General features: G+C 42.3%; 1 protein-coding gene across 4 annotated transcripts in view; it reads right to left on the reverse strand.

The window, feature by feature from the left end:
- The window catches only part of PTPRO (protein tyrosine phosphatase receptor type O), a 213,919-nt gene that overhangs the window by 39,646 nt on the left and 148,810 nt on the right, over window positions 1-25,463 (reverse strand). For all 4 annotated transcript variants that reach the window (XM_074938358.1, XM_074938339.1, XM_074938348.1 and 1 more), the window contains 5 exons: window positions 24,321-24,514; window positions 21,390-21,501; window positions 13,129-13,280; window positions 11,205-11,325; window positions 3,469-3,608 (listed from right to left, as the gene is read on the reverse strand). In XM_074938358.1, the coding sequence (XP_074794459.1) occupies window positions 3,469-3,608; window positions 11,205-11,325; window positions 13,129-13,280; window positions 21,390-21,501; window positions 24,321-24,514 (719 nt within the window). The remainder of the gene's footprint in view (window positions 1-3,468; window positions 3,609-11,204; window positions 11,326-13,128; window positions 13,281-21,389; window positions 21,502-24,320; window positions 24,515-25,463) is intronic.

Genomic DNA, 25,463 nt, shown 5'->3' on the forward strand with positions numbered 1-25,463 from the left:
GTGAGGAGGTTGTCCCCTCATGGAGAATTTTGAGTAAAATGAAAAAAAAATATTTTCATCAACATTTTCTGTGAAAAAAAATCAACTGTTGAAAAACTGAAACCCCCAAACCTGAACAATTTTTGGTTTTCTGATGGAAAAAAAAAATAATAATTCTGGAAACATTCCTCATGAAAATATTCATTTAATCCAAAACCAATTTCTCATTGAAATTAAAAAAGAGGTAAGAAAATTTTCAACCAGCTCTAACAGCAATGGTTTCACCAGTTTCTCAAAAAAGGCCTCTCCTGGGCACCAGAAATATAATCGAGCCTCCTGCCTTTTAGCCTGGGACTTGAAGATGGGTTGGGAAAGGGACTTTGCTGGATAAACATTAAAAACTGGTGACTTTAACGAGAAACGAGTTGATCTTTTCAGTACACTTCCCAGGGCTAGATAACCTTGTCAACAAACCAGCACTACAACTGGCACCCTTGTGAGAGTCTCACCAGAGGTAGGCCCTGGACATGGAACTACCCTCACTACTTTAATAACCCCATGGCAAACCTGGACTGGCTCAATCCTAATAATTGACATAGACCAAAACGTTTTTTTTTAAATGAGTGCCTAAAGTTAGGCTTCACATCCATATTTAGGCACCGTGTGGCTCCTGATGAAGTCAACGGAGCTGCTGGACACTCAGTATGTCGACAGGATTACTGGCCTAGTGGATAGGGGAGAAGTAGTAGATGTGATAAATCTTGATATTAGAAAGAATTTTGACAGTCCCACATCACATTCTCATAAGTGAGCTAAGGAAATGGAGGGAGGGAGAGCTAAGGAAATTGGGGGGAGGGATAGCTCAGTGGTTTGAACATTGGCCTGCTAAACCCAGGGTTGTGAGTTCAATTCATGACGGGGCCGTTTAGGGATCTGGGGCAAAAATTGGGGATTGGTCCTGCTTTGAGCAGGGGGTTGGACTAGATGACCTTCTGAGGTCCTTTCCAACCCTGATATTCTATGATTCTATGAATATAGATGAAATTACTATAAGGTGGGTGCATAACTAGTTGAAAGACTGTACTGAAAGAGTAGTTAATAGTTCATGATCAGTCAGGGAGGGCTTATATAGTGGGTTTCTGCAGGTCAGTCCTGGGTCTGGTTCTATTCAATATTTTTATTGATGACTTGGATAATGGAGTAGAAAATATGTTAATACAATTTGTGGGTGACATAAATCTGGGAAGGGTTGCACGCAATTTAGAGGCCAGGATTAGAATTTAAAAGACCTTGACAAATTGGAGAATTGGTCTGAATTCTACAAGATGAAATTCAATAAAGACAAACGTAAAGTACTTTACTTAAGAAGGAAAAATCAAATGCACAGCTACAAAATGGGGAACAACTGACTAAGTAGAAGTACTGCTGAAAAGGATCTGGGGGTTATTGTGGATCACAAATTGAATATGAGTCAACAATGTGATGAAGCTGTAAAAAAGGCTAATATCATTCAAACACTAGTCAGAGATGGTCTAGGTTTACCTGGACATGCCTCAGTGCAGGGGGCTGGACTTGATGACTTCTCAAAATCCCTTCCAGCCAGGGCCGGCTCTAGGCACCAGCAAAACAAGCAGGTGCTTGGGGCGGCACATTTCTAGGGGTGGCATTCTGGAAATGTGCCCCCGCCACCCCAGCTCGCATCCACTCTGCCTTCGCCTGCTCCCCCGAGCGCGCCGCCTCCGTTCTGCTTCTCCCCCCTCCCTCCCAGACTTGCCGCGCGCGAAACAGCTGTTTTGCGCAGCAAGCCTGGGAGGGAGGGAGGAGAAGCTGAGCAGTGGCGCGCCCGGGGGAGGCGGCAGTGGTGGAGCGGAGGTGAGCTGGGGCGGGGAGCGGTTCCTCTACTCCCCCCCCGTTACTTCCTGCGCTCCCCCCCGCCCTCGCTCACCTCCACTCCGCCTGCTCCCCTGAACGCACTGCCTCTCCCTCGCCTGAGAGGAAGGGGGGAGAAGCAGAGTGGTGGCGTGTTCAGGGGAGCAGGTGGAGCGGAGGTGAGCTAGGGTGGGGTGTTGTGTGTGTGGGGGAGCTGCAGGAAGTAATGGGGGGGCAGGAAATGCAGCACGCCCGGGGGAGGAGGCGGGGCCGGGGATTTAGGAGCCTAACTTTTTTTTTTAAAATATTGGCCATGGTCTTTACTCTGCCTTCTTTGTTCTCTCCATTTATCTAACACTGACTATTTCTCCTTGCGCCCATCGATATGAGAACCATTGCACCTCCTGCCAGCTGGAACAGTCTTTCCTTGTCTCAAAGTCATCAGCTCTCTTTTATCTACATCTCAGCCTATCTTTTCTCCTTTACACCGATCTCAGAATTACTCTGTCTCTGTTATTGGAATTATGAGTCGATGTTTTTAAGTTACTCACCATGGAAATTTTTGAACTATTCCAAAGTTAGGATGTTTGTACATGGCTTTTCAGTTCCAGCCCACCTCCAATTTCAGGATACCGTTTCAATGGAAAACCCTACATAAAATCATGGGACTTACCCTACACAGTGCTATAGTGTGTGTCTAGAATAGCATAAAAGGTGTGGGGTTTTTTAAATGACATCCTATGGTGCTCAAGTAGGAGAACTGTGATCCAAAACAGGTGCTCCAGCTGTCTCAGGAGGAGTAGAAAGTAAGTTTCACGCGCTGCACAGGCTCTATCACCATGCATTCACGTTGCCTTGATCTCTGTTTCCCTCTGAGTTAATATGAGACTAGGTGCTCAAACATCATGATGATGGGGGCCACATCAGTATCTATTTAGGTAGACAGAAAAGGGGGCATGTTGATGGAGCTGAGCAGGTGGGCCTTGGAGGAAACGGCCCTGTGAGGAACAAAATAGATGAGGAGCAGCCATCTTTTCCAAGAAATTCTTACTGTACGAGGGAGGACCCTACGCAGCTCATAGTACTGCAGGAAACAGGCCTGAAGAATGGATGAAGACCACAACAGAAACATGGGACACCACATTCAGGGCTATATACCCCTCTCAGCTAGCTATGTTGCTGTGTATTCCTCACTCTTCATCTTTATCCCTCCTACCTCACACCCCCTAGGTTCAGATGGCTTTGTGGAGCTCGTTGGAGCCGCTTTGCCCTTTGGCCAATGAATACTGTCCCCAGCTTGTTCTCCAACACACAGGAAACCTGCTCAGCCAGTTAAAATCCCTAGTTTCATGTGTGTAGTTAGCAAGACAGAAGGAGGATTTAAATACGTCAGTATTTCAAGGGCTTTATTCTCCACTGCCTTGCACCTTCTGTGAATGTGTGTGAAGTGGATGTAAGATGCTACCATGTTCCAATTTCATATTGTTTTACAGCCATTCTGCACAGGAGTACATGACTACACACCATGAAAAGCAGCAGAGAACCAGGCCCTAAGGACATGTTGTCAATATCAGGGTCCAAAATGGACGAGGTGAGGTAGAGAAAGAGGCGGCCACATACCTGCAACTTTGTTTCTTGACCAGAGCCAGCCTGCTGGCAGAAGACTTCAAAGAAATCAGCCACTCCTTCCTCCACCCATAGCAGAGTCACTGAAGTCTGGGTCTTGTTCACAGCAAACAATGATTTTGGAGGAGCTGGTTCTGGATGAGAGAGAGAGAGAGAGAGAATCTCCTTTCACTAAGCTTATCTTTTGGTCTTTGGAAAATCAACAGGGGGAAACCAGCAAACAGAATCAGTGTAATGAATACTGCCCTTCTTGAATTTTTTCTTTTCCTTCAGAGACGATCTGTGACATTAACACAGCGATTAAGCAACTGACGTAAAACAGGAAGATGGCTAAGCATCTTGGTTTTTCTTCTCTATTTAACAGTTCTCGGATTGGCTTGCTGGATAATCACTTCTCTTCCCCATTCAGACAGTGTCTGGGGAAATGTTCTATTAATAGACACATTTGCATAAGTTCTTGGAGGAAAAAAAAGGTTGCCCAACTGTTAGGAAAAAAAATATTGTGCGGGTCAGTTAGAACTACAAATCTTGACTGCTGTCATTCTGTGTAGAACATTCAGAGACACTGGATTTGGGTGTGTTTTAGATAGGTGCAGAAAATGCTCTCTTTCTCTATTTGATTCCAGAAAGCAACCGTTCTCCTCAAACTTCTTTGGCCTGGCTCACCATCCCCCAAAACCTGTCCTATAATCCACTACATCCCACACTCCCTTGCAGCTGCAAAGAACTGTGAGTTGGCTTCATGATGAGAAACCAGGGCCTTGTTATTGTTGCTGCCACCGCCTGGTTGTAAGGTGTGCTTGCTGAGGGGATGATGGGTCCTGGGTAGAAATAGTGGTTGGAGGGTTGATGGTCTAATGGGGTGGAAAGCTAACTGCAGGGTTGGGGGGCTGCTGGTGTGATATAGGGGTGTTGGTTCTGGTGAGGAGCTCAAGTGCTGAGACTGGCTACTGAATTTTGGTATTTCTTCCCCCCCAAACCTACCATCCTTGGATCTTAGTTCTTGGCATAGCTTTCAGACGTCTGTACAACTGTCTCTCTAGGTAACCTGATGGACTGCTTTCCCTGCCCTGCAGCTCAGTGCTGCATAGGCAGCAAGGAGGAGAGGGGGAAATGAGAGCTGCCCTGGGAATGGGCGGGGTGGAAAGGGACAAAGCAGGGTGGGAAAGATGCAGTATCAGTAAATGGAAGGAGTAGAAGGAATAAGCTGTTCCTTCCCTCTCCTGCCTAGACTCCTGCTGGGTTTAAGAGCTCTGGGATTTTTCTTAATGTTTTTTCCCTCCTCTAATTGGGGAGGCACAACCCAATGGGTGTTCTTTATCACCCCACTTCCAGGTGGCTATGGAATTCTGCCGAAAAAGGAGTGTCATTGCAGGTATGTTAAGAACAGAAGCACTGGCTTTGTGACACACGATGAGTCTTGCACTTCTCTCCCCCACAATGAGACAATAAAGAGGAATACCACAGACTCTGTGTCTCAGGCGCATGTGTGTGCATTTTATAACTGTAATCAGTACTAGGGGGGGCCAAACCTCTGCAGTGAAAATGAGAAAATAAGTAGAGATAGATCTGAACCAGATCTGAAGCACCCTGAACACTGTGGGAGGCTGGAGAGGATGGAGTTCAAAGTCTGATTCCTGAGCCTGTTTTCTATAACAAGTTAAATCAAAAACTTGAATCCATGACACCCTTACATTTTGGGAGTTAGAAATCTGGATCTGAATTTTCCTATTCAAGCCTCTCTCTAAAAATTAGTCATGGCCCTTAAACTGATTATCTTAAAACAGAGCTGGGCCTGAGCCCTTAAATTTTGGAACTTGACCCAGTTTGGGGAAGTTTGGATTCTCGGGACTAGTTTCTCTGTTGCTCTCCAGCCTGTGTCATCATTTATACCAGTGCAAAATGCTATCAAAATCAGAATGGCCATGAGATTTGCACACACTTTGCACTGGTATAAATGACGAAATAGAAAAGTGCAGGGCAACAAAGAATCTAGTCTCAGGTTTTGGGTCAATTTCACTGCAGAGACAGAGCATAGAAACATAGATCTGGATCCACATTCAAACTTCTCCAAAGTTCAGGAGGCACAGGGTGGTTTGAATGTTTCCAGTCAGGCCCTTCTTCTATCTTTATTTCAGAGATGGTCTTGGCAATTGTCATCAATAAATGATAAAAACCTGACCTCTAGTGGATACAGATACAATGTCAGCTTTAAGGTAGAATATTGAAAGAAAAAGAGTGTAGCAGTTTAGAAGCCTCTCTTAGCATAGTTGTCCAAATGTTGATACACTTTTCCCCAAGAGTATTTAAAACCCAGGGTATAATCCTGTTCTCAGTCATACTAGTTTTACATAAACAGTATTACCAACCCCAAGTTTTCAAAAATAATGAAAAACATATATTTGGCATTCCTTTTATTTGCTCTCTGATGTTGCCAAGTTTAGCGTTCACATTTTCAAACTTTTCTCTGCAGCCATAAGGGCTAGAAACTTACTTTTTTAAAAACTGAAGCTGGGATTGTCAGGCAATAGCCTGATTGCAGGCGCTTGAGGCTTTAAGAAACACACTAACCATTGTGAGGGTTGGCAAGACTGCCATTGGTGGAACTCCATTAACCTCAGAAGAGTTACTCTCCATTTGCCCCAGTATAAGTGAGCTCAGAGCCAGGTCCCTAGTTTTTATGCCTATTAAGTCTTCTTTACCTGGAAGTCTGGAGAGATAAGTATAATAGAATTACACACCTTCCACCAGGGGATCTCAGAGGGCTCACAGATAATTTCTTACCACGCTTCTGTGAGGTCAGGGAGAATTATCTTCATTTAATAGATGGGGAACTGACAATTAAAGGTACAGAGTTAAAGGTTAGATCCTCCACTGATTTTAAATGGGTGCAGCTCCATTTATTTCAATGGACATTTACCCATTTACACACCAGCTGAGAATCTGGCTTCATGTTTTCCAGAGCTTGGGGAAGCACACACAGCAACAACATTCTGAAAGTGTCAGTGGGTGGCCCTCCAGTGGAGGCCTGGGCACCCGGGCAGTGTGAGCGTCCAACACACAGAGTAGATTTTCAAAGCACAGAAATGTCCCACATTCTGCTTTGGAAAAACAACCATCTAACCATGAGTGCTCAAAACCAGAGAGTTAGTGATCTGCAGAGCACCCACAGGAGACCCTCTGAAAAATCCCCTGCATGTGACCTGCCTAAGATCTTTAAACTGGGGGCCTAATTCTCCCCTGCCTTGCGTAATCCCTTCTAGCAAAGTGAGAGTCAAAACATTACCATTTTGAGCTAGCAGTGTCTTATGTTCACTTTGCACAAGTGTATATGACCTCATATAGTGCAAAACCAATCAGGAGTCCTTTTGTTAGTCTCTAAGGTGCCACAAGGGCTCTTCGTTGTTTTTGCTGATACAGACTAACATGGCTACCACTCCGAAACCTGTCACATACAGTGCAGCACAGTAGAGAATTAGGGCTTCAACATATAAATCAGTGCTCATACACTCGCTGAGGTTCAGGTTGGTTTGGTTAGAAACACTAAAGGGAATCTGGGTACATTAATTAGAGATGGACCAAAACCAGATCCACATTGTACAGCTGGTCCCTATCTCTGTGATAAGGAGCTCATGTGCAGAGTTCAGGAGAACCGCATGGTCTGTAGTGAATGCTGGGTTTGCTCCAGCTCAGCTCCCCGTCTCTTTGCTGAGAGGAAGGGTTTTAAAAGTGGCTGTTTGGGAAGCAAGGTGGGGAGAAGGTCTTTAGGATGAAGAGGCTTCACAGTCAGTTGTTAGAAAGGACTGGGGAGTGGTTCTGTTTACTTTCTGATTATGCTGTTTTACTTTTTAATTATAGGCAAGAACCCTTGAGAAAAAGACCTGGCTGAATGAAGTTTTTTTTCTTTTCCTTTTGATTTGTTCCAGCTTGCAGGGTCAAACCAAACCAAAATCTAATCACCCTTGAAAGATGGGGAAATTCATGTGTCTATCCATCTGTACTGTTTCGGTGTTGGAGGGAAGTGAGCCCCTATCTACAGTGGGCTGTATTCATTGGTATGCTCAGCTGCTTTGCACTGCTCCCAAAATACTAGGGTCCAGATTTTTAAAGGTATTTTTGGCACCCAAATCTTATTGATTTCAATGGGAATTAGGCACCCAAATACCTTTAAAAATCTGGCCGTAAATATCTATAAACCCAGTGCAGCCAGACAGATGCTCCAAGTCTATGGTTTGCTTTGTGTTGCTTTGACAGGGCAAGAGCAGACAAAGTGGTATCAGTGACTCTTGCCCAGACTGCATGTTGAGGTGCAAAGTGATTTGGGGTCATTCGGGATAAGGAGGTGATATAAACATGGAAGTTGTTTTGTGCTGGGAGTGAATGTGTGTGTGTCTGTGTGTGCGCGCGTGCACACTTTCAGTTTTAGTGCCCCTGGGAGCCAGGGCATAATAATATTTTGGACTTTAATGCACTCCTGGATACCAAAGTGCAGTACAGACATTAATGAATTAGGCCTCACTACACCCCTGTGAAGTAAAGTATATAATATTCCCAGGTACACATAAAGAACCTAAATCTCTGTGTTTCAGATACAAATTACCAAAAGAAGCCTTTAATTTTGAGCACCTTCTATGTGTTGAGTGTCTACTTTTAAACTCTTAGGGTATGTCCACACTACAATAAAAGACTCGCAGCATGGCCACAGCTGGCCTGCAGCTGACTGTGGGACTATAAAACAGCGGTGAAGATGTTCAAGCTCAGGCTGGAGCCTGGCCTCTGAGCACCTGTGAGGGGGATGGATCTCTGAGCCCGGGCTCCAGTCTGAACCCAAATGTCTACACACTGCAGTTTTAGCTGTGCGAGCCCAAGTCGCTGACCTGGGTTCTGCGACCCGGTGCCATGGTTTTTTTTATAGCAGTATAGACATAACCTTTGGGCCAATTTTCAGGGATGCTGAGCAGGTCCCATAGACTTCATTTGGAGTTATGGGGGCTCAGCTCCTCTGACGATCAAGATCTAGGGCTGAAAACCTCGTTCCACTGAAGTCTGTAGGAACTTTAACATTGAGTTTGATGGCGTGAGGATTTCACCCTAGCTGTCTAAAATTTGGCACCCCAAAGGTGAGGCACCCAAAATTAAAGGCTATTTTTTAAAAATGACCCACTCAAGGTGTCTCAGACATTTTGGAGATGAGTCTGATCTTCTGAGAAGCAGTCCCGTGCTTTAGGCACAAAATTACCTCTTCGTCCCCTAGCACAGATAAAGAATAGCCTATTTAAATTGAGACAACTTCACACCTGGACATTATCTGAAATAAATCCTTCCTATCCCCAAGCAAATGGATTAATTTTTCCGCAAATGGAAAGTTCCCAGGACGAAGCATGGAAGAATATGATACCACATTTGGCAGGAGTAGTTCATCACAGCATGCCCAATGCTGAGTCATCTACCCGGGGTGAAAGTAAGTCTAGGGACTTACCGGTATGGGGCTGGGCTGGGGCCGGCTCTGGCCCCCGGAAGGGGCGGGGCCTCAGGCGGACAGGGCAGGGCTGGGGGAGGTCAGAGCCAGCTCCTGCCCACCCTGTACCGGCAAGTGCCTCCTTCCCCCTTTCCTGGGGTAACAGCAGCAGCGGGGGCTCTGGCAGTGGTTTAAAGGGCCCTGGGCAGTAGTGGCGGACGAGCCCTGGGCCCTTTAAATTGTCCCCGGAGCCCCGCCGCCGCTTCCCCAGGGCTCCGGCAGCAGGGCTCCAGGGACAGGGTTCCGGCCGCCACTACCGCCCCGGGCCCTTTAAATCGTCCCCGGAGCCTGCCGGAGCCCTGGGGAAGCGGCGGCAGGGCTCTGGGGAGGATTTAAAGCGCCCAGGGCTCAATCGCTGCTACCGCCCCGGGCCCTTTACATCGCCGCCCGAGCCCCACCACCACTACCCCAGGGCTCCGGCAGCGGGGCTCTGGCAGCAATTTAAAGGGCCGGGGGCTCCAGCTGCTGCTGGGAGTCGCAGGCCCCTTAAATTGCGCCTGAGGAAGCCAATCCACCCTGGTATGGCGCACCGGCTTTTGCCAGTATGCCATACCAGGGTGTGCTGGCTTATTTTCACCTCTGCATCTACCACTTAGAACGGATTCACAGGATTTCTAATCCCAGATCTCTCTGCTCCCTCAAAAACACCAAGGAGAGACTGTAGGGCTGACCTTTGCCAAGGTAAACCACCTCTACTATTCTTTGTGCAAAATTAAAATGTTAAAGGCATGAAATAAAGAGTGGTGGAGTCTAGAAGTGATTTATCTAAACTGTATTTGTTGTGTTTTCTCTTAAATATCAAACAGAAGAACTAGGGCAGAACACCCAAATTCTTCCATATTAACCAGCCCATATAGAATATTTCCCGCTCCATAAGCAAGCCAGAAATAACAGCCCTTTTTGTCAAAGAATGGTTACAGGGACATGCAATATGAATAATACATTCCATTTTCTGAATCATGTGAATGATGATGCTACTTGAAGGACTCAAACTTTTCCAAATAGCATTCAGAAAACACCTGGCTATTGATATTCAGGAGCCAGATTAACACCCAAACACACATTTTTGTGGAAATGCCTGTGGGATAGGACTAGTGTGGGGAAGGAAAACTCCACAGAATGAAATATTCCATCTAGTGGTAGAGGCCTGGGCGAATCACAGATTGTGGAGGCTGCACTGCCTCCCAACATCAATGCATTTCAGGGATTTATGTGAAAGGGAGCTCCCTTCTGCAAAAACAGTTGTTCTCATGCCTCCCATCCAACCAAACAGGATTGCTATTGCCATTGACGAGGTCTGTCTCTGGCTGCTCCTCATACTTTATGTCATAGAGAGCTCCATTTTGCACAGATCCCTGGGGGATAATCCAGTCTCAAGTTACCAACAGTATCTCCCTCACCTTCACAGTGGGCTTGGTGCCGACACCAGTAATTAGACAAACCCCAAGATTTCACAAGCTACAGTTCAAGGCACTTCTGGGACTCAAAGTTTCCAGAGCAGCAGCAGAGTAGCAATATTAGAAGATGTAGAGATAGCCTCCATTACCTTATCCTCGCCCTACTCCTCAAGACATCAGAGGATGAAATGTCCTTGTAAGTCCCTCCAGCCAAGACACATTTTACTTGATGTGTGTGTTACAGACACACAGGTAAATGAGGGAAGATGTCACTTCAGTGGATTTATTGCTGTTGTAAAAATTACAGTGTGGCTCTTCAATTGAGAAAATATTTGTAATTTTTTTTTTGGAGGGTGGGTGGGAGGGGGACTTGGAATCAGTCCAAGCCAGAGTTTAGATCCAGAAGGGAACTTTTCAAATATTTGAAGGGTTCTGGTTTGGACCAACAGAGGTCAGCTGCAAAGCTTGGGTTCTTATTCTAAAGTCTGGGTGTGTTTGGACCAATCATAGGGAAACAATTATGGGACAATAGTGCTCTCATGTTATTCTGGATAGGCTCTACTTACTGCCTCTTAGGGCGAGATACTGTCTCCCCTACATACTTTGAGTAGAACCTTGTTTGGAGAGTAGACCCACTGAAGCGAATGGGACTACTCTCAGCATAAGGTACCAGTCAAAGTGAGTATATTATAACCCTTATTAAATAAAAAGAGCGAGTGCCTATATTTTTGAGCGGAGGAAGGTACTGAATCTGCCCTAATAGCCAAGAGAGGGAAACTACGTACAATTAACCGGGCAAACAAACATATTCTCACCCAGTTTCACAATCTGTGGTGTGGAGGTGTTGCTGCCTCTCTCAGTACAAGCAGTTACTGAAAGGTTGTAGATGTCTCCCGGAGGCAGGCTCAGAACTGCAGTCATCACATTCCGTGTCACCTACAATGATCATTGGTACCAAGTATTAAATATTATCCAAACAAGAGAGCCTGTTTGAAGAAATAAATCAAGCACTTAATGCACTGTGGACAAAATTCTAATCATCAGCGTAAATCACTTCTGCATACTCTGCACTCGTTATATGCTCTAATTCCCAATGACATTGATGGATGCAAGACACAAGTTCAACAGAATGTCACAGTGCAGAGAGAAGTAAATTTTACAGTATATTTCCGATTGGTTGAAACAAACATAGCTAGTAAAAGATTTTTTAAAAAACAACTCTGAGGGGACTTTTTAAATCTGGATTTTGCAAGTTACATCTAACTTTTGAATAACTCTGACCAAACTACAGATCAGAGCACCCTGGAACTTTCGGTATTTGAAAATCAGTTTGGAATCTCTAGGAATAATATAAAAGTTAGGGATGGGTGAGCCTGTACAGATATAACCCAAGATCCTGCCTCTAGATTTGCAAGGGAGGATCCTTGCACCCATATGGAACCCTGCTGACTTCACAGAGACTCCGCATAGGTCTACCTGCACTGAGTGGATTGCAGGCTCAGGCCATAGGAAGAACTGACTTGAACCATGCCCAGAATTCAAATTGAACCTGGAACTGAATGTGCTTTGAGGTTCAAAAAGAGTTTGAATAACTTTTGATCTATTATTTTTAATGTCCATGCACCTCTCCCATTTCCCAGTTGCCACTGAAACAGGAATCAGAGTTGGTGAAATGCCATAAGAAAGGTTGTTCCCATCACATTTCTACCCCAGCTACAAGTAATGCACATCAGAAACCTCATGATAGTACCTATCCTCAACCAACTGTGTAATTATAACCACCTGAAAAAATAATGTGCAAATCATATTGCCTGCAACTAAAAAGGAAACACAGGCATGTTTTTGGGTTAAGTCACTAGTAACTAAAAATTGAAGGAACGTAGGGTCAAAAATCATATAATTCATTTAACTTTTGAAGAAATATCATTTGTTTTACTGATAGTACTTTATATTAGTAAAACTATGGTTGCATTTTTAAATTCTCACTTAATTTTACCACATTTGTGCTATTTGTTTCCTTTGTACACATTACAATGAGCCTGCTTGGTTTAGCTTTCTGTTTGCAAGTGTGGATCATACAAGGTGCTAGCCAGCCACAATTCCCAATTCATTTTATGGATATAGTGGGTGCTCAGCACCTCAACATTTCAGACACCTAATGGTAGTTTCACTTACTAATTCTCATGATCGACCTCAATGCTTCTGGTCTGGGGTAGCAAAAACTTAACCCAGGGTCCTACCCATGTTCAAACCCAGTCTCCCCCACCACCACCCTCCACACACAAACACCTCTGACTTGGGTTTGGAAGTGCTGTAAGCCTAGACTAGCTGATCCAGCTGGGGTATGCCTCAGAGCTGGTTTAACTCAGGCTGGAACCTGCCCACTTTGCAGTAAGGATGCAGGCTAAAATCAGTCATGTGTGGATAGTCGTCCAATGCCCTTCCCACAATTCCCCTAGAAGAACAGACAAGTTCTCCTGAAATTGATACAACTGACGGGAAACCCATTCTTTCTTTAAAAAAGGACTATATTTTAAAAAGTCTTAAATGGGTTGTAAGCCCTTATACTGACTCTCTGCAAAGGGGTACACTTAACCCACTAGGGTTTGCAGAAGCTCAATCGACCTGACCTTAGTTTGTAATATGAAGTTTATGTATTGAACAGGACAACTTTTTTTTTTGAAACATTCGAAAGACCGAATGCGCAGTCACAAAGCTTTAAAAATCCTATTGACTTACGCTCTTTTTGATTTTTTTCTTGCCTTCAGCAATGACCATCCAGTGCAGCATCCTGGAATGAGACAGGTCAGTCCCATCATCTCCATACGTCCAACTGACATACAGCAGATTGTTGAAATATTCTACTGAGGTGATCTCTGGTGACACTGGGGCTGGGGAGAACAAGACAAAGATGTTAGAAACAAGATCTAACTTAATATATAATTAAGTCAAAAAATTAAGCTTGGCTATTCACTGCCAAAGGGACTTTATTGGGAGAAAGAGCTTAACAAAAAAAGTAGACATATATGAATGAGACTAGCACCTGTAATTGCTTGCAGGTACAGTTGGTTGGAAAACTGAAAAGTTTCCAAATAAGAAGTCTTAATTCAAAATCTCTCCATTGAAAAACGTTGGAAGTTGCAAACCAATTTGAAACACAAACTTCATTTCAACTCCACATTTTTAAATGAACCTAAAATTAAGTTTAAACTTAAAACGTTTCCACTTCTTCAAGAAAACTGAAATGAAACAGCTTTTTAAGCGAAAAATAAATGAAATTTTTCTTTGAGAATCTAGTTTTATACTTCAAGTCATTTCATTTTAGTTTTTGTAAACAAAAACAACCTTTTAAGTCAGAACAAAACAGTTTGGCTTGTTAAGAAACGTGGATTAAACCCAGAAATTTTCGCTTGAAATTTCCGGTGGGAAAACTGATTTTTTTATTTAATCAAAATTGCCATCTGCCTGCGAAACATGCACTACTGTAGTTTTGAAAAAAACATTTTCAGCAGGACAACTTTCTGCACCAAAATGTTGACCAACTCTATCCCCAGGGTGAAATTCACCCCCGTGCAAAAGGCCAGCGCAAAGCCTGTGCATCACTTAAGTCCTCAAAATAAACTTTAAGTAAAAATGAAGTGGAGCAGAGGTAGCGAGGTGAACTCCAATGATGCCCTAAAACCACAACTGAGCTCAGAGTGACTTCAATGGCATTGTGTGGGTACAACAGAGTAGCATATTATTCAGCGTATATATTATATTTTTTGGGAACTATATGATGAAAAAACTGAGTTTCTTTCACTTTGTAAAGCCATCTACACTTGTGGAAAGGGAGTTCAGAGTGAGTTTAACACACTATCATTCTGCTACACTGCATTTTACACTCATTTCATAAGGCTGTGGAGAATCAGAACCTAGACTATTTTTTAAGTGGCCACAGGATGTCACTGTTGCTGTCACAAACATAGCTGAGAGTATAAATTTTATCTTGCATTTGAACTTTTGACTCTAAGAGCAGGACAAAAGTTTATGAAGTGGAAATTTAGGATGGTAGCAAATACAATTTTAAGCAATTTTAACAGTATTTATTATAGCACTGCTTCTATCAAGTCCCTCTCAAAACCCCCTTCTTCCATGATGCCCACAACAAATTAATTTACAGCACATTTTAAAAAAATTATGATGTCCCCCCTACTCTGGATTGCCCAGTGCACCCTATTTTTATGTCTCTCTGTCTGAGTACAAGCTTTCCTAGGGAGGAACTGTCTCTACTTGTGTAATGAGCAATCTGAGTGCATTATTGAAATGAAATAAAGGAATAATAATGGTAATAATTCTCTCTTATTTCTCTCTCAACGCGGACAAAATCATTTGTTTCCTTTTTTGTGTGCACTCAAAATGTTAACAGATTTAGAATGATCAAGAAGAAAGATGTGTAAAAAAGAAACACACAAGAAAGAGAGGAAATGAAAACTACAAGCATCCATATGAAGGAACAAAAAACAACTTCCACATGAGAACAGACATGACTATACTCAAACACATGGTGGTCCAACCAACTTAGACCTATATATGCTACCCTTTATCATGATATTTATTACTAACTAACTTGCATCCGATGAAGTGAGCTGTAGCCCACGAAAGCTTATGCTCAAATAAATTGGTTAGTCTCTAAGGTGCCACAAGTCCTCCTGTTCTTTTGCAGATACAGACTAACATGGCTGCTACTCTGTAACTTCAAAGTGCGTTCTGTCCTCCATCTAGATAAACAGCTTTATATTTTAACATGAATGTTTTTGGTTGTATTTTTAAATCCAGCCGTTTACAAAAGGTACCATTAAAACCTCATTAGTTCCCTACTTGGCCGTGTTTGTGGTGTCACAATGTCGCACATAGTAAATACAGCAGGATATCACAGTTGGTGCAGGTGCCTGGGGTCCTGAATGAGGGGGGTTATAAGTGGTGCATTTACTTATATACAGTCTTGAAGCCTTACAACTCGCCCTCCCCAACAGAGGACTTCAAACCAGAGGTGGCTGGAAAGATCTATGTCACCTATTCACATTGGGTTTTTTTTACATTCCAGCTGCTGTAGATCACTTAAATGCCAATCCTGCAATGAGCTCCACACAGGCATTAATTTCAACTGGGGTCCACATAGATGCAGCACTGCCTGCATGGAGCCTGTTGCAGGATCTGGGCCCAACACCTGTGATTATCTTTGTGTTTTGGTGTAAATGGTATGTTGACGTTTCCAGACTACAAGATTGAGCCTCTCAGCAATAAGAGAAGCACACAAGTTTGGTTGTAATAGCAGGAAGAGCAGAAAAGGTGAGGCTTTTTCTGTAGAACATCAGGCTCAAACTGTACAGAGCAAGTAATATTATTAATATGGATATAGGAAAGGCAAAAGTGTTCAATAAATATTTCTGTTCTTTATTTGGAAAGAAGCAGGATAATGTATTCATATCCCATGAGGAGGATGAAGTGCTTTCTAGTTCATTTGTAACTAAGGAGGATGTTAAACTGCATTGACTAGCAGCAGACCCAAGAGTCCTTGCACCCAAGAGTACTAAAAAGAGTTGGCTGAGAAGATCTATGGCCCACTGATGTGAATTTTTAATAAATCTTGGAATACCAAGGAAATTCCAGAAGAGTGCTAATGTTGTACCGATATTCAAGAAGGGCACGCAGGATGACTGGGTAATTACAGACCTGTTAGCCTGACATCAATCCTGGGCAAAATAATGGAAAAGATAACACAGGATTCAAACTAATTAAGAATTAAAGGATAGGAATATAATTAATGTCAGTCAACATGGTTTTATGGAAAATAGGTCTTGTCGAACAAACCTGATTTCAATTTTTGTATGAGATTTCAGGTTTAGTTGATAAAGGTAACTGCATAGTTATAACACACAGACTTTTGTAAAGCATTTAACTTTAGTACCACGTGACATTCTGATTAAAAATTAGCAATATACAGTATCAATAAATCACACATTAAATGGATTGACTGACATCTCAAAATGTAGCTATCAATGGAGAATCATCATTGAATGGGGGAGTTTCTAGTGGGGTTCTGCAGAGATAAGTACTAGGCCCAACCCCATTCAACATTTTCATCGATGATTTGGAAGTAAATACACAATCACTGCTGACAAAATTTGCAGATGACACAAATACTGGCAGAGCATTAAATAATGACGAAAAAGGGCAGTCAGACAGAGTGTTCTGGATTGCTTGGTAAACTGGGCCCACTCAAACAAAATGAAGTTTAATATAGCCAAATGCAAAGTTATACATCTAGAAGCATGGATGTAGGCCATACCTACCCTTGTACATACCTACGGAACGGGGCATCCTGGAAAGCTATAGCTCTGAAATGGATCTAGGGGGTCCGTGGTGGACAAACAACTCAAGATGTGCTCCCAGTGTCATGCTGTGACAAAAAGGACTCATGCAATTCTTGAATGTATACATAGGGGAGTAGAAGGTAGGGAATGATTTTACCTCTGCGTATGGCATTGGTGAGACTGATGTTGGAATATTGATTCTGGAATACATTTAAAAAGGACGTTGAAAAATTGAAGAGGGAGTGTACAGAAAAGAGCCACAAAAACAATGTGAGGACTGGAGAAAATGCCTTAAGTGAGAGACTTAAAGAGCTTGAGCTGTTTAGCTTATCAAAAAGAAGACCGAGTGGTGATTTGGTTACATTGTACAAGGGAGAAAATAGCAGGTACTAAAGGGCTTTTTAATCTAGTGGAGAAAGACATAACAAGAACCAATGGCTGGAAGCTAAATGCAGACAAATTGAAATGAGAGATAAGGCACACATTTTTAACAGTGAGGGTTAAACAAACTGGAACAAACGATCAAGGGAAGTGGTGGATTCTCCATTTCTTGAAGTCTTCAGATCAAGACTGGGTGCCTTTCTGGAGGATATGCTTTAGCCTAACACAAGTTATTGGGCTCAATACAGGGGTAACTGGGTGAAACGTAATGGCCTGTGGTTATACAGAAGATCAGACAAGATGATCTAATGATTCCTTCTGGCCTTAAACGCTCTGAATCTATGAACTCTATGAAAGTTCTTGATTTTGAAAAGCATCTAACTCAAGGGAGAGAGTATGCAAGAGGTCTATTCATTTGTTTCAGATTGTGTCCATGTCTACTAGATAAAAACTTGATCCATTTCTCCACTGAAGGCACTGGCAGGTTTTCCTTGTCATCAGTGACAGCTGGACATGGCCCTATGGCAGATGAAAATCTGTAGTAACCCTTCCATGGCTCAGTTTTGTTGCATCTCCTGAAAACACCATATTGAAGAGTCCGGGCCCCACTGGGGCACTTGCACTTTAAAATGCTGTCCTTGAAGCACAGAACAAAGGTGCAAAGAGACATATATCTTCCCTCGTGCTTGGCTGAGTATATTATGTAGCAACCAAATGGTTAAAAAGTGACTTCATTACACTGACACAGAAAATGGATGAGAAACGTTACCAAAGAGTATTCACAGGACTCTGGCAGTCACTATTAATTTTACAAGTCATATGCCAAAAAAATCATTGACAATAGAGCTCATAGAAGTGAGAGCAGATGTTGCAGGATGGGATTTTGCCATTGACTTCAGTGCAGCCAGGATTCAGTGATTATTTTTCTCCGACAGCTAAATCAGGCCTATCTATATTAAATCCCCTACAAGCGGTGCTCACTGAGCTGCCGCTGCAGCACCATCTCCACAACTCTCCCACCTAATCTCCAGACCAAGCAGAAGTGCCTGAACAGTCCAGTGTCTCCACTGGAGGGAGTGAATGGAAAATAGGTGGGCCAATTTTAATGACAAATTTTTACTGCTCTTAGCCCACCTAGGAGAAAATGGGTTCTATTCTATCTTGTGCAGGATCAGAATTATTCACTGCTTTCCCATCAGTTACACATGTGCACTTGCTCTACACAATGGCACTCTCCAGGATGTGCAGAGGACGTCAGTTTGCTCTACAAAATGGCATCCTCCATGTGGGGTGACCTCACGTGCACTGTATGTGTGAGGTCAACCCAGATGGAGAATGCCATTTTGTAGAGCAAAATGGGGTCTTCCATGTGGCATGACCTTGCAAAAGCTCCAGAACACAGAGTTCTGGTGCATTCTGGCTCCACTACACCACTGCACAGGAATTCCCAAAGTGCTTGTCCCTTCACTGTCCTCTCTCAGACTGATCCAATCAGTACTGTGTTCCTGGTGCTATTTATTTATAGTTACATTGCTTTCAGTGTATTTTACACTACTCTCCAAATGTTAAATTCTCACTGAAGAATGCATTGCGGATTTCAAAATGTCGCACGACTGCACACTGCAGAAGTTGTTTGGGAAAGCCAGAGGTTTGGGTATTGAGATAGGGATCATTTGGGGCTTTTGGCATCCAGGAAGCTGCGGGAAATGGGATTTGTTTTCAGTATCCAGTAGGCAGTGGAGATTTTTTTATCATGGGGAGAAAATGCATATTTTCCTTCCCTTCTCATTGTGTGAAAAGTTGATTTTGACGTGGTTTTAAATTTTGGAGGGGGAAAAAGGGCATTTCCTCATTTCCCACCACCGCATCACTTGACAGTAGCTAGATAATTAGAGCTGGTCAGAAATTTATTTTCTCTTTCTGAAAAAAATGTTGCCGATTCCCCCCCCCCCCATCAACATTTTCTAAAGGAAATATTTTGTTGGTTTCCGACAAACACCCAAAAGGAAAGCAGACATTTTCCATGAAAATTTTTGGTGTGTCAAAAATCCAATTTCCCCAGTTTTCAATTGGCCCTATGGATGGCCCGCTGCTCCCCACCTTCAATATCTGCCATTGCATCCAAAAATGACAAATGAGCACATTAGCTTGATTTTTCTGCTAAATTGAACTGATAGGCGTTAACAGTGGAAGTCTGATGAGTATCAAACCACATTATTTCACTTCTGATCCTTTTAGTAGAAACATCAATCTAACGTGCTTGTTGTTGTTGGAGACAGTAGCAGGTACTGGCTCAGGGTATTGCAAGTCCCCGAAAGTAATTCAGTTTTGCTTCTGCCATAATATAATTTTTAATGCAGAGGAACATTATCTTATTAATTATTATTTGTATTGTGATAGCGTGTTGAGGCCCCAACACATATCAGGGCCCCATCATGCTTTACCATGTACACACAAATAGTAAAATATGTTCCTTGCACTGAAAGGCTTACAATCTAAATAGACAAGACAGAATAAGGGTGGCAGCAGAAAAGAGAGGCACTGAGGGGTCCCGTGATTTGTCACACTACAGGTCAGTGGCAGGGGCATGAACAGAACTCAGGTCAATTGACTCCTTAGTTATTAGGCTAAAGATTTGTCAGAGCATTGGTCCATCCACTTCAATATTTTGGAAGCAAGATATTGGAACAGATGGACCAATGGACCATCCACTCCCATATCCTGCTTCCAAAAGTAGTCATTAACTGAAGCTCTGGGGACGGCAGCCTCCTTCTCCTTTAATGCATCTTTGATCCACCTGGCCAGTTATGTATTGCTGCACAGGTGGTCTGCAAACACTGTCTGAGCTTGCATAATTATTATTAAGCATCCTAAAATTACACAACCCTTTTTTGAAATCCATCCACAGTATTTTATTGGCTTTTTTTAATCTGGAACAACTTTTTAAACCTATTTCTGGGGGGGGAGGTACACAGTGTTCCCAAAGGCAATATATGTTTACTTCCATCTTCAACCCTGAAAGTGTTACCGATATGGGGATCGCCTTGTCAATAGGAGTTTATGGTGCTCAGCCTCTCCAGGAGTTGCTCACCATCTTGCAAAATTGAACCCCAAGAATCTGAGTGGGGAGTGAAGGGGCATCAACCTCAGTCAAGGACCCACTGGGAGATAATGAAGCCTGCTGAAGACCTGGCTGTATGTGATTTGCCCAAGGTCACAGAGATAGCCTCTCAAGTGTCAGTCCGGTGCCTTGACCCCAAGACTATCCTCCCCCTGACCCATCCCCTTGCAATGAACAGAGGTAACACTTACCAGCAAAGACCAACGGGGAGTGTGAAAAAATTGTAGCACAAAACATGACCAGCCTCATTTTGCACTAAAATAAACAGCCCTACAGCATGTTAACTATTTATGCTGCAATAAATGTCAGAACAATTTAATGTGTGTGAACTGTGGGGTGCAGACTTAGATACCGTGAAGCGGAAAGAGAGGGGGAGAAAAAAGAAGGACTTGGAACAGTAAAAATATAGGGAAAAATATACTTTGTTTAGTTTTAGGTCCCATAGTAACTGAAATACATAAAATTTACAAAAGCTCCCTTAGCTGCTCTATAATAATATAGCTCCCAGCCGAAGTATAATCCAGAATTAGAACAATCCTTTGTCTTGGCTGAATAGGCAACTTGTGTGTGCCTCTGGCATGTTTCCTGACTAAACTTGGTCTTTGGTTTAGGCAGAGGCCTGCTCTAGCCTGGAAACCCACAGGCTGAACAAAGCCTTTCAAGGGTGGAGCAAATCTTTCAAGGTTGGGCAGGCTTATGTCTAAGCAAGGCTTCCAAGCTAATGTCAGTCAAAGGCTAAATTTTCCAAAGCCAGAGCAGGCCCCTGTCGACCCAAGCTCCCAGAATAGACGGAATCTTTCAAAGCTGAGTCTTTATAACTCCTGACCCCTGCCCTCTCTTAACTCCAGCCAATCAGCAATCACTCATCACAAGAGAGCTACACAAGTTCAGTAATAAAGTGGGCAAAACTAATGGTGCATGAAGGTGCAACTCCTGGGGCAGGTCAGCAATGAAATGATGTCTGTAATGAATCAAAACTACCTTCATATTTTTCCCTACCGGGCTTTACAATTAAATTCTAAAAAGCCCCTGCACAAATATTTACAGGTGAACACCACCATAATCTTTCTAGATATGTTTCCTCAGCACTCACATTTCCCCTTGCACTTCCTCCATCAGCCACTTGCCATGCTGCTGCTTACCTGTTATGAAGCTGATGGTAGAACTGTCACAGCAGCTCAATTCTGGGTCTCCCCAAGTCACCATGGTAACCCGAAAGTTGTAATACCAAGCAGGCAGTAGATTGGCTATTTTCTGAAAAGAGACAGCAAATGGCAAGTCACTCTTCAGTAGAGATTTTGTCAATGTAAAACATGACTGCCACTTGCTATACAATAGATTTACTACTGCCACAATGGGCACAATGTTGCTGACTTGGGTGGAACAGTGCCCACGTAAAACTGTGGTTAATTGATCCCATTTTGAACTTTTAGATTTGTAAACTATTTTCAAAGAGAGAGAAAAAAGTAGGGCTAAATTCTGGTAGATACTTGGAAAGAAGTTTAACTCTTCACCTCTTTTTCTCCCAGAAAGGAGTGCAATGATACATTTAAAAAGCTACAATAGCACAGACCCATATCCTGTTGCAAGACAGCTGCCATTCATACATACCATTCCCAGGGATCATTTGCACCCTGATCTTGTACTCGCCTTAAGGATGTGTGGCTTTACTCCAGCGAGTACACCATTGAGCACAAGGAAGCTATTTGCCTGAGTAAAGATATTCATATATGTAAGCGTTTGCAGGATCGAGGCTTTAATTTGTGCAATGGGCAACGCACAGAGACCATTTCCTAGCCATGGAAACCATATTGTGTACAAACAAACATGTGGGAGCAGGGATTTGCTCATGTCCCAACACTCTCATTGATTTCTAGAGCTGGTCCAAAGTTTTGTGATGGAAGTTTCCTGTCAGAAAATGCTGATTAGGCAAAATCAAGGTGTTCCAGGGGAACATGTGGATTTCAATGAAATTTCATTTTAAAAAAACAGAACTTCTTGTTTTGATTTGTCATTTCAAATTTCATAATATAAATATTCTCTGTTTTTCTGTCATACTCTAGACAAAGGGGGAATTCAACCCAGAACATTTTTAACTACATTTTCATAAAATCATTTTTTATCAAAGCCAAGTCAATATGTTTTTTTCAGGGTTTGTTAGTGTTGCCCCAGAACACACGATTCTGCAATATCACAGAGGCCAGAATGGTAATGGTTATAGGGAAACTTCAGGGGCAGTCTTAGAATGGTAATGGTTATAGGGAAACTTCAGGGGCATTGTGGGGCATTTCTAGTGAACCCAAAAAATCCAAAGACTTAAAAGACTGAAAATAATGTTATAAAGTTAGTTAAGCCATAGTGCCATGCAGCCCAGTCAGAGATGGGAGTCAGCAATCACTAATTTACTATTTAACTTTGCAGTTCATCTTTAAGAAACTTTCACTTTCATTTCCACAGTACAGTGACAGCTAGGCTTGGCAGAATTCAATTTTTATTTTCTTACAATGTTGACAGACAATATCAATGTTTATTTCTACGCATTTTTTAGAATTTTAACTATTTAAATTTTCACAGTTGTGGGAGATGACATAGGGAGTCAGACAGTTATTGAATGACAGCAGACATGGCGATTTAAAAAGTTAAAGCTTTAAAACACACAAATTGTCAAAATCTCACATCAAAATATACATCCTTACATCAAAGCAATAAGTTCTTAAGTAGCATTCTTCTTACTTTGCTTATCTGTAAATTTAAATTATTGTTGATGGAAATATTTTTTCATCGTTTTGTGTGTGTTTGGTGAAATTGACATTTACCAATACAAATCTAATCCTTCCAAGCAAAGATTTAAATCAAGATAAAGGACTTCTAATTCCTCGTCTCTGCATGTACTTCCCATCAATATCAACTAGAATTGCACACAACAGTGAACAATATTACTTGTCATCAACCATCTTGACTTCTGAAGCTTCCTATTAAATGTCATTATTTCTAAGATCTCTTGGGTTTTACTCTAATTCTGCTGCATCATGATAATGACAAATTAATTACTCATTGAATAGTTTATTTTGCCTTCTCATTTCCTTAGAGTTTTATATTTTAAATTTACAGTTGCATGCTCAATTCCAATTAAACCAGTGTTATTATAATGACTACATGACTGGTGCTATGCATGAGTCACAAATCATTATAGTTTTCAGTAGGAGCAACACCTATTGCTATCCCTGTTTTTTGCATACTCAACTTCCTGAACAATTCTCCTTTTCAGCTGAAATTGTCTATGGTTTTTCTCAGTCCAAAGGTCAAGTTTTAACAAAATCTATCCATCCCCTCTTGACAGCTCGAAAAGCGTGTGTGTATGTGGCAGGGAGGGGGCTGAGGGGATGAACTGTACACTTCTGCTGAAAGTCCTCAGTCTTGCAAAGTCTTATGCATATGCTTAAGCACATTTACAGGTTCAGGGCCTTTAAGTCTCTTTTGGCATGCACATAACTCAAAAACTAAATATTCCAGATGGCTCACTGACATTATCAATGTTAATTATGTAGATGGGGCTTTATGCAATTTCCTCATGGAGATGCCACCACAGAAGTGTGGAAGTGCACAGTAAATTCAGTGGGGAGGGGTTAATGTTTTAATTCTGCTGGGTCAAATCCTCTCACCTTGAACACAGCCCTAGCAAATGAACTTTGCACAGGGAAGTCCTGCAAGGACTGAGGCTGGGAAGGAATCCTCCCTGAAGTCTTGGAACACCAAACACCCATGGGCGAGAGTGCCATGTATAACCATTGAACCCACCCACACTCCAGTGGAGGGAAGGTCCATCTACTATCCCCTTCCTAAACATACAATTAATAATTTGCACATGCATTAACTTTACCATGGTTTTCTGGCATTCCCTGGGGAAAATCTCTCTCTAATATCATGGTAAACCTCTATCGCATGCAAAAACGTCCAGGGTTTAATAGAATCTGATGTGTCTGCTGGTCAGTGGGCAAAAGCTGAAAGAAACATTACCAGGAACAAGCAGTATACGTGCAGGTGTGGGAGATAATCCGTAATGGTTACTTTACCACTGATGCAGTTAAGGAGATGGTAGCTGCAATTTCATAGTAGGTCGTCCACTCAGAGGTCATCATTGATGGGTTGAAGTAAAACATTTCTACAACATATTTCCTGAACACCCCAAGGTAAGGCCTGTTCCAACTGAGAATCACAGCTGTAGGTCCCAAAGGATAAAGCATCAAATCCTTTATTCCAGTGGGTACTATAAAACAAGAAACTGGGGTTATTCACATTGTCATTAGCAACTACACACATTTTCAGAGTTAGTTTTATCTCCCCTTTAACCAGTTATTCATATTTTTGGTCCATTCTGGCAATAATTACTCCCATGCATATGTCTAACAGCTTGCTTGGGACTCCACACAGAAGTAACAAGTTGTAGCATTAGTCCCTCAATTCTTATAGGCCTAAACTTTCAAAAATGACTACAGATTTTGGGTTCTTCCATTTTGGGGTGCTCAACTGAGATGCCTTGAAGAGGTCTGATTTTCAAAGGAGGGTGCTCAGAACTTTTTTGAAAATCAAGATCCTTTAAGGTGTCCCAGTGTAGGTAGTCAAAAACTGAGGCATTAAAAATCACAATACTTGTGAAAGCGTTGACAATAATAACGAATACTTTCATGTCTATTCAACCGTCCATGGATAATATCCGAAAGTGCTTTACAAGCATTAGTTAAGACTCAGAACACAAGTGTTATTATCTCTGTTTCATAGACAGTGAAATTAAAATAGAGAGAGGCCAAGTGATTTGAACAAATCTCTCACACAGCCAGACTCTGCAACCTTTATTCATTCTGGAAAGCACTTACTCAGATGTGTACTTCAATGGGACTATCTGCTTAAGTAGGTATTCCTCAACATGAGTAAAGGTTGTGCAGTCTAATCCACTCTGTGTAGGTGCCAGAACAAAGAATAAAACCCAGAATGCCCGAATGCAATAGAGCACACAAAATCATCCATTCCCTCATAAATCTATCCTTTCAGCACCTTCTCAGAATCTGTTGATATCTTTCTAATGAAATTATGACACTGAGGAGGAAGAGGAGAACTACTTTTTGTAAGTGTTATTTCTTTTATTTTTGCTTCAGCCTTAACCACCACCAATAATTTCATCAAACCAAACCTTTTAAATAGGAATTTGAATGATGAAT

Source organism: Natator depressus, chromosome 1 (genome assembly GCF_965152275.1).
Source record: "Natator depressus isolate rNatDep1 chromosome 1, rNatDep2.hap1, whole genome shotgun sequence".
Classification (NCBI taxonomy): Eukaryota; Metazoa; Chordata; order Testudines; family Cheloniidae; genus Natator; species Natator depressus.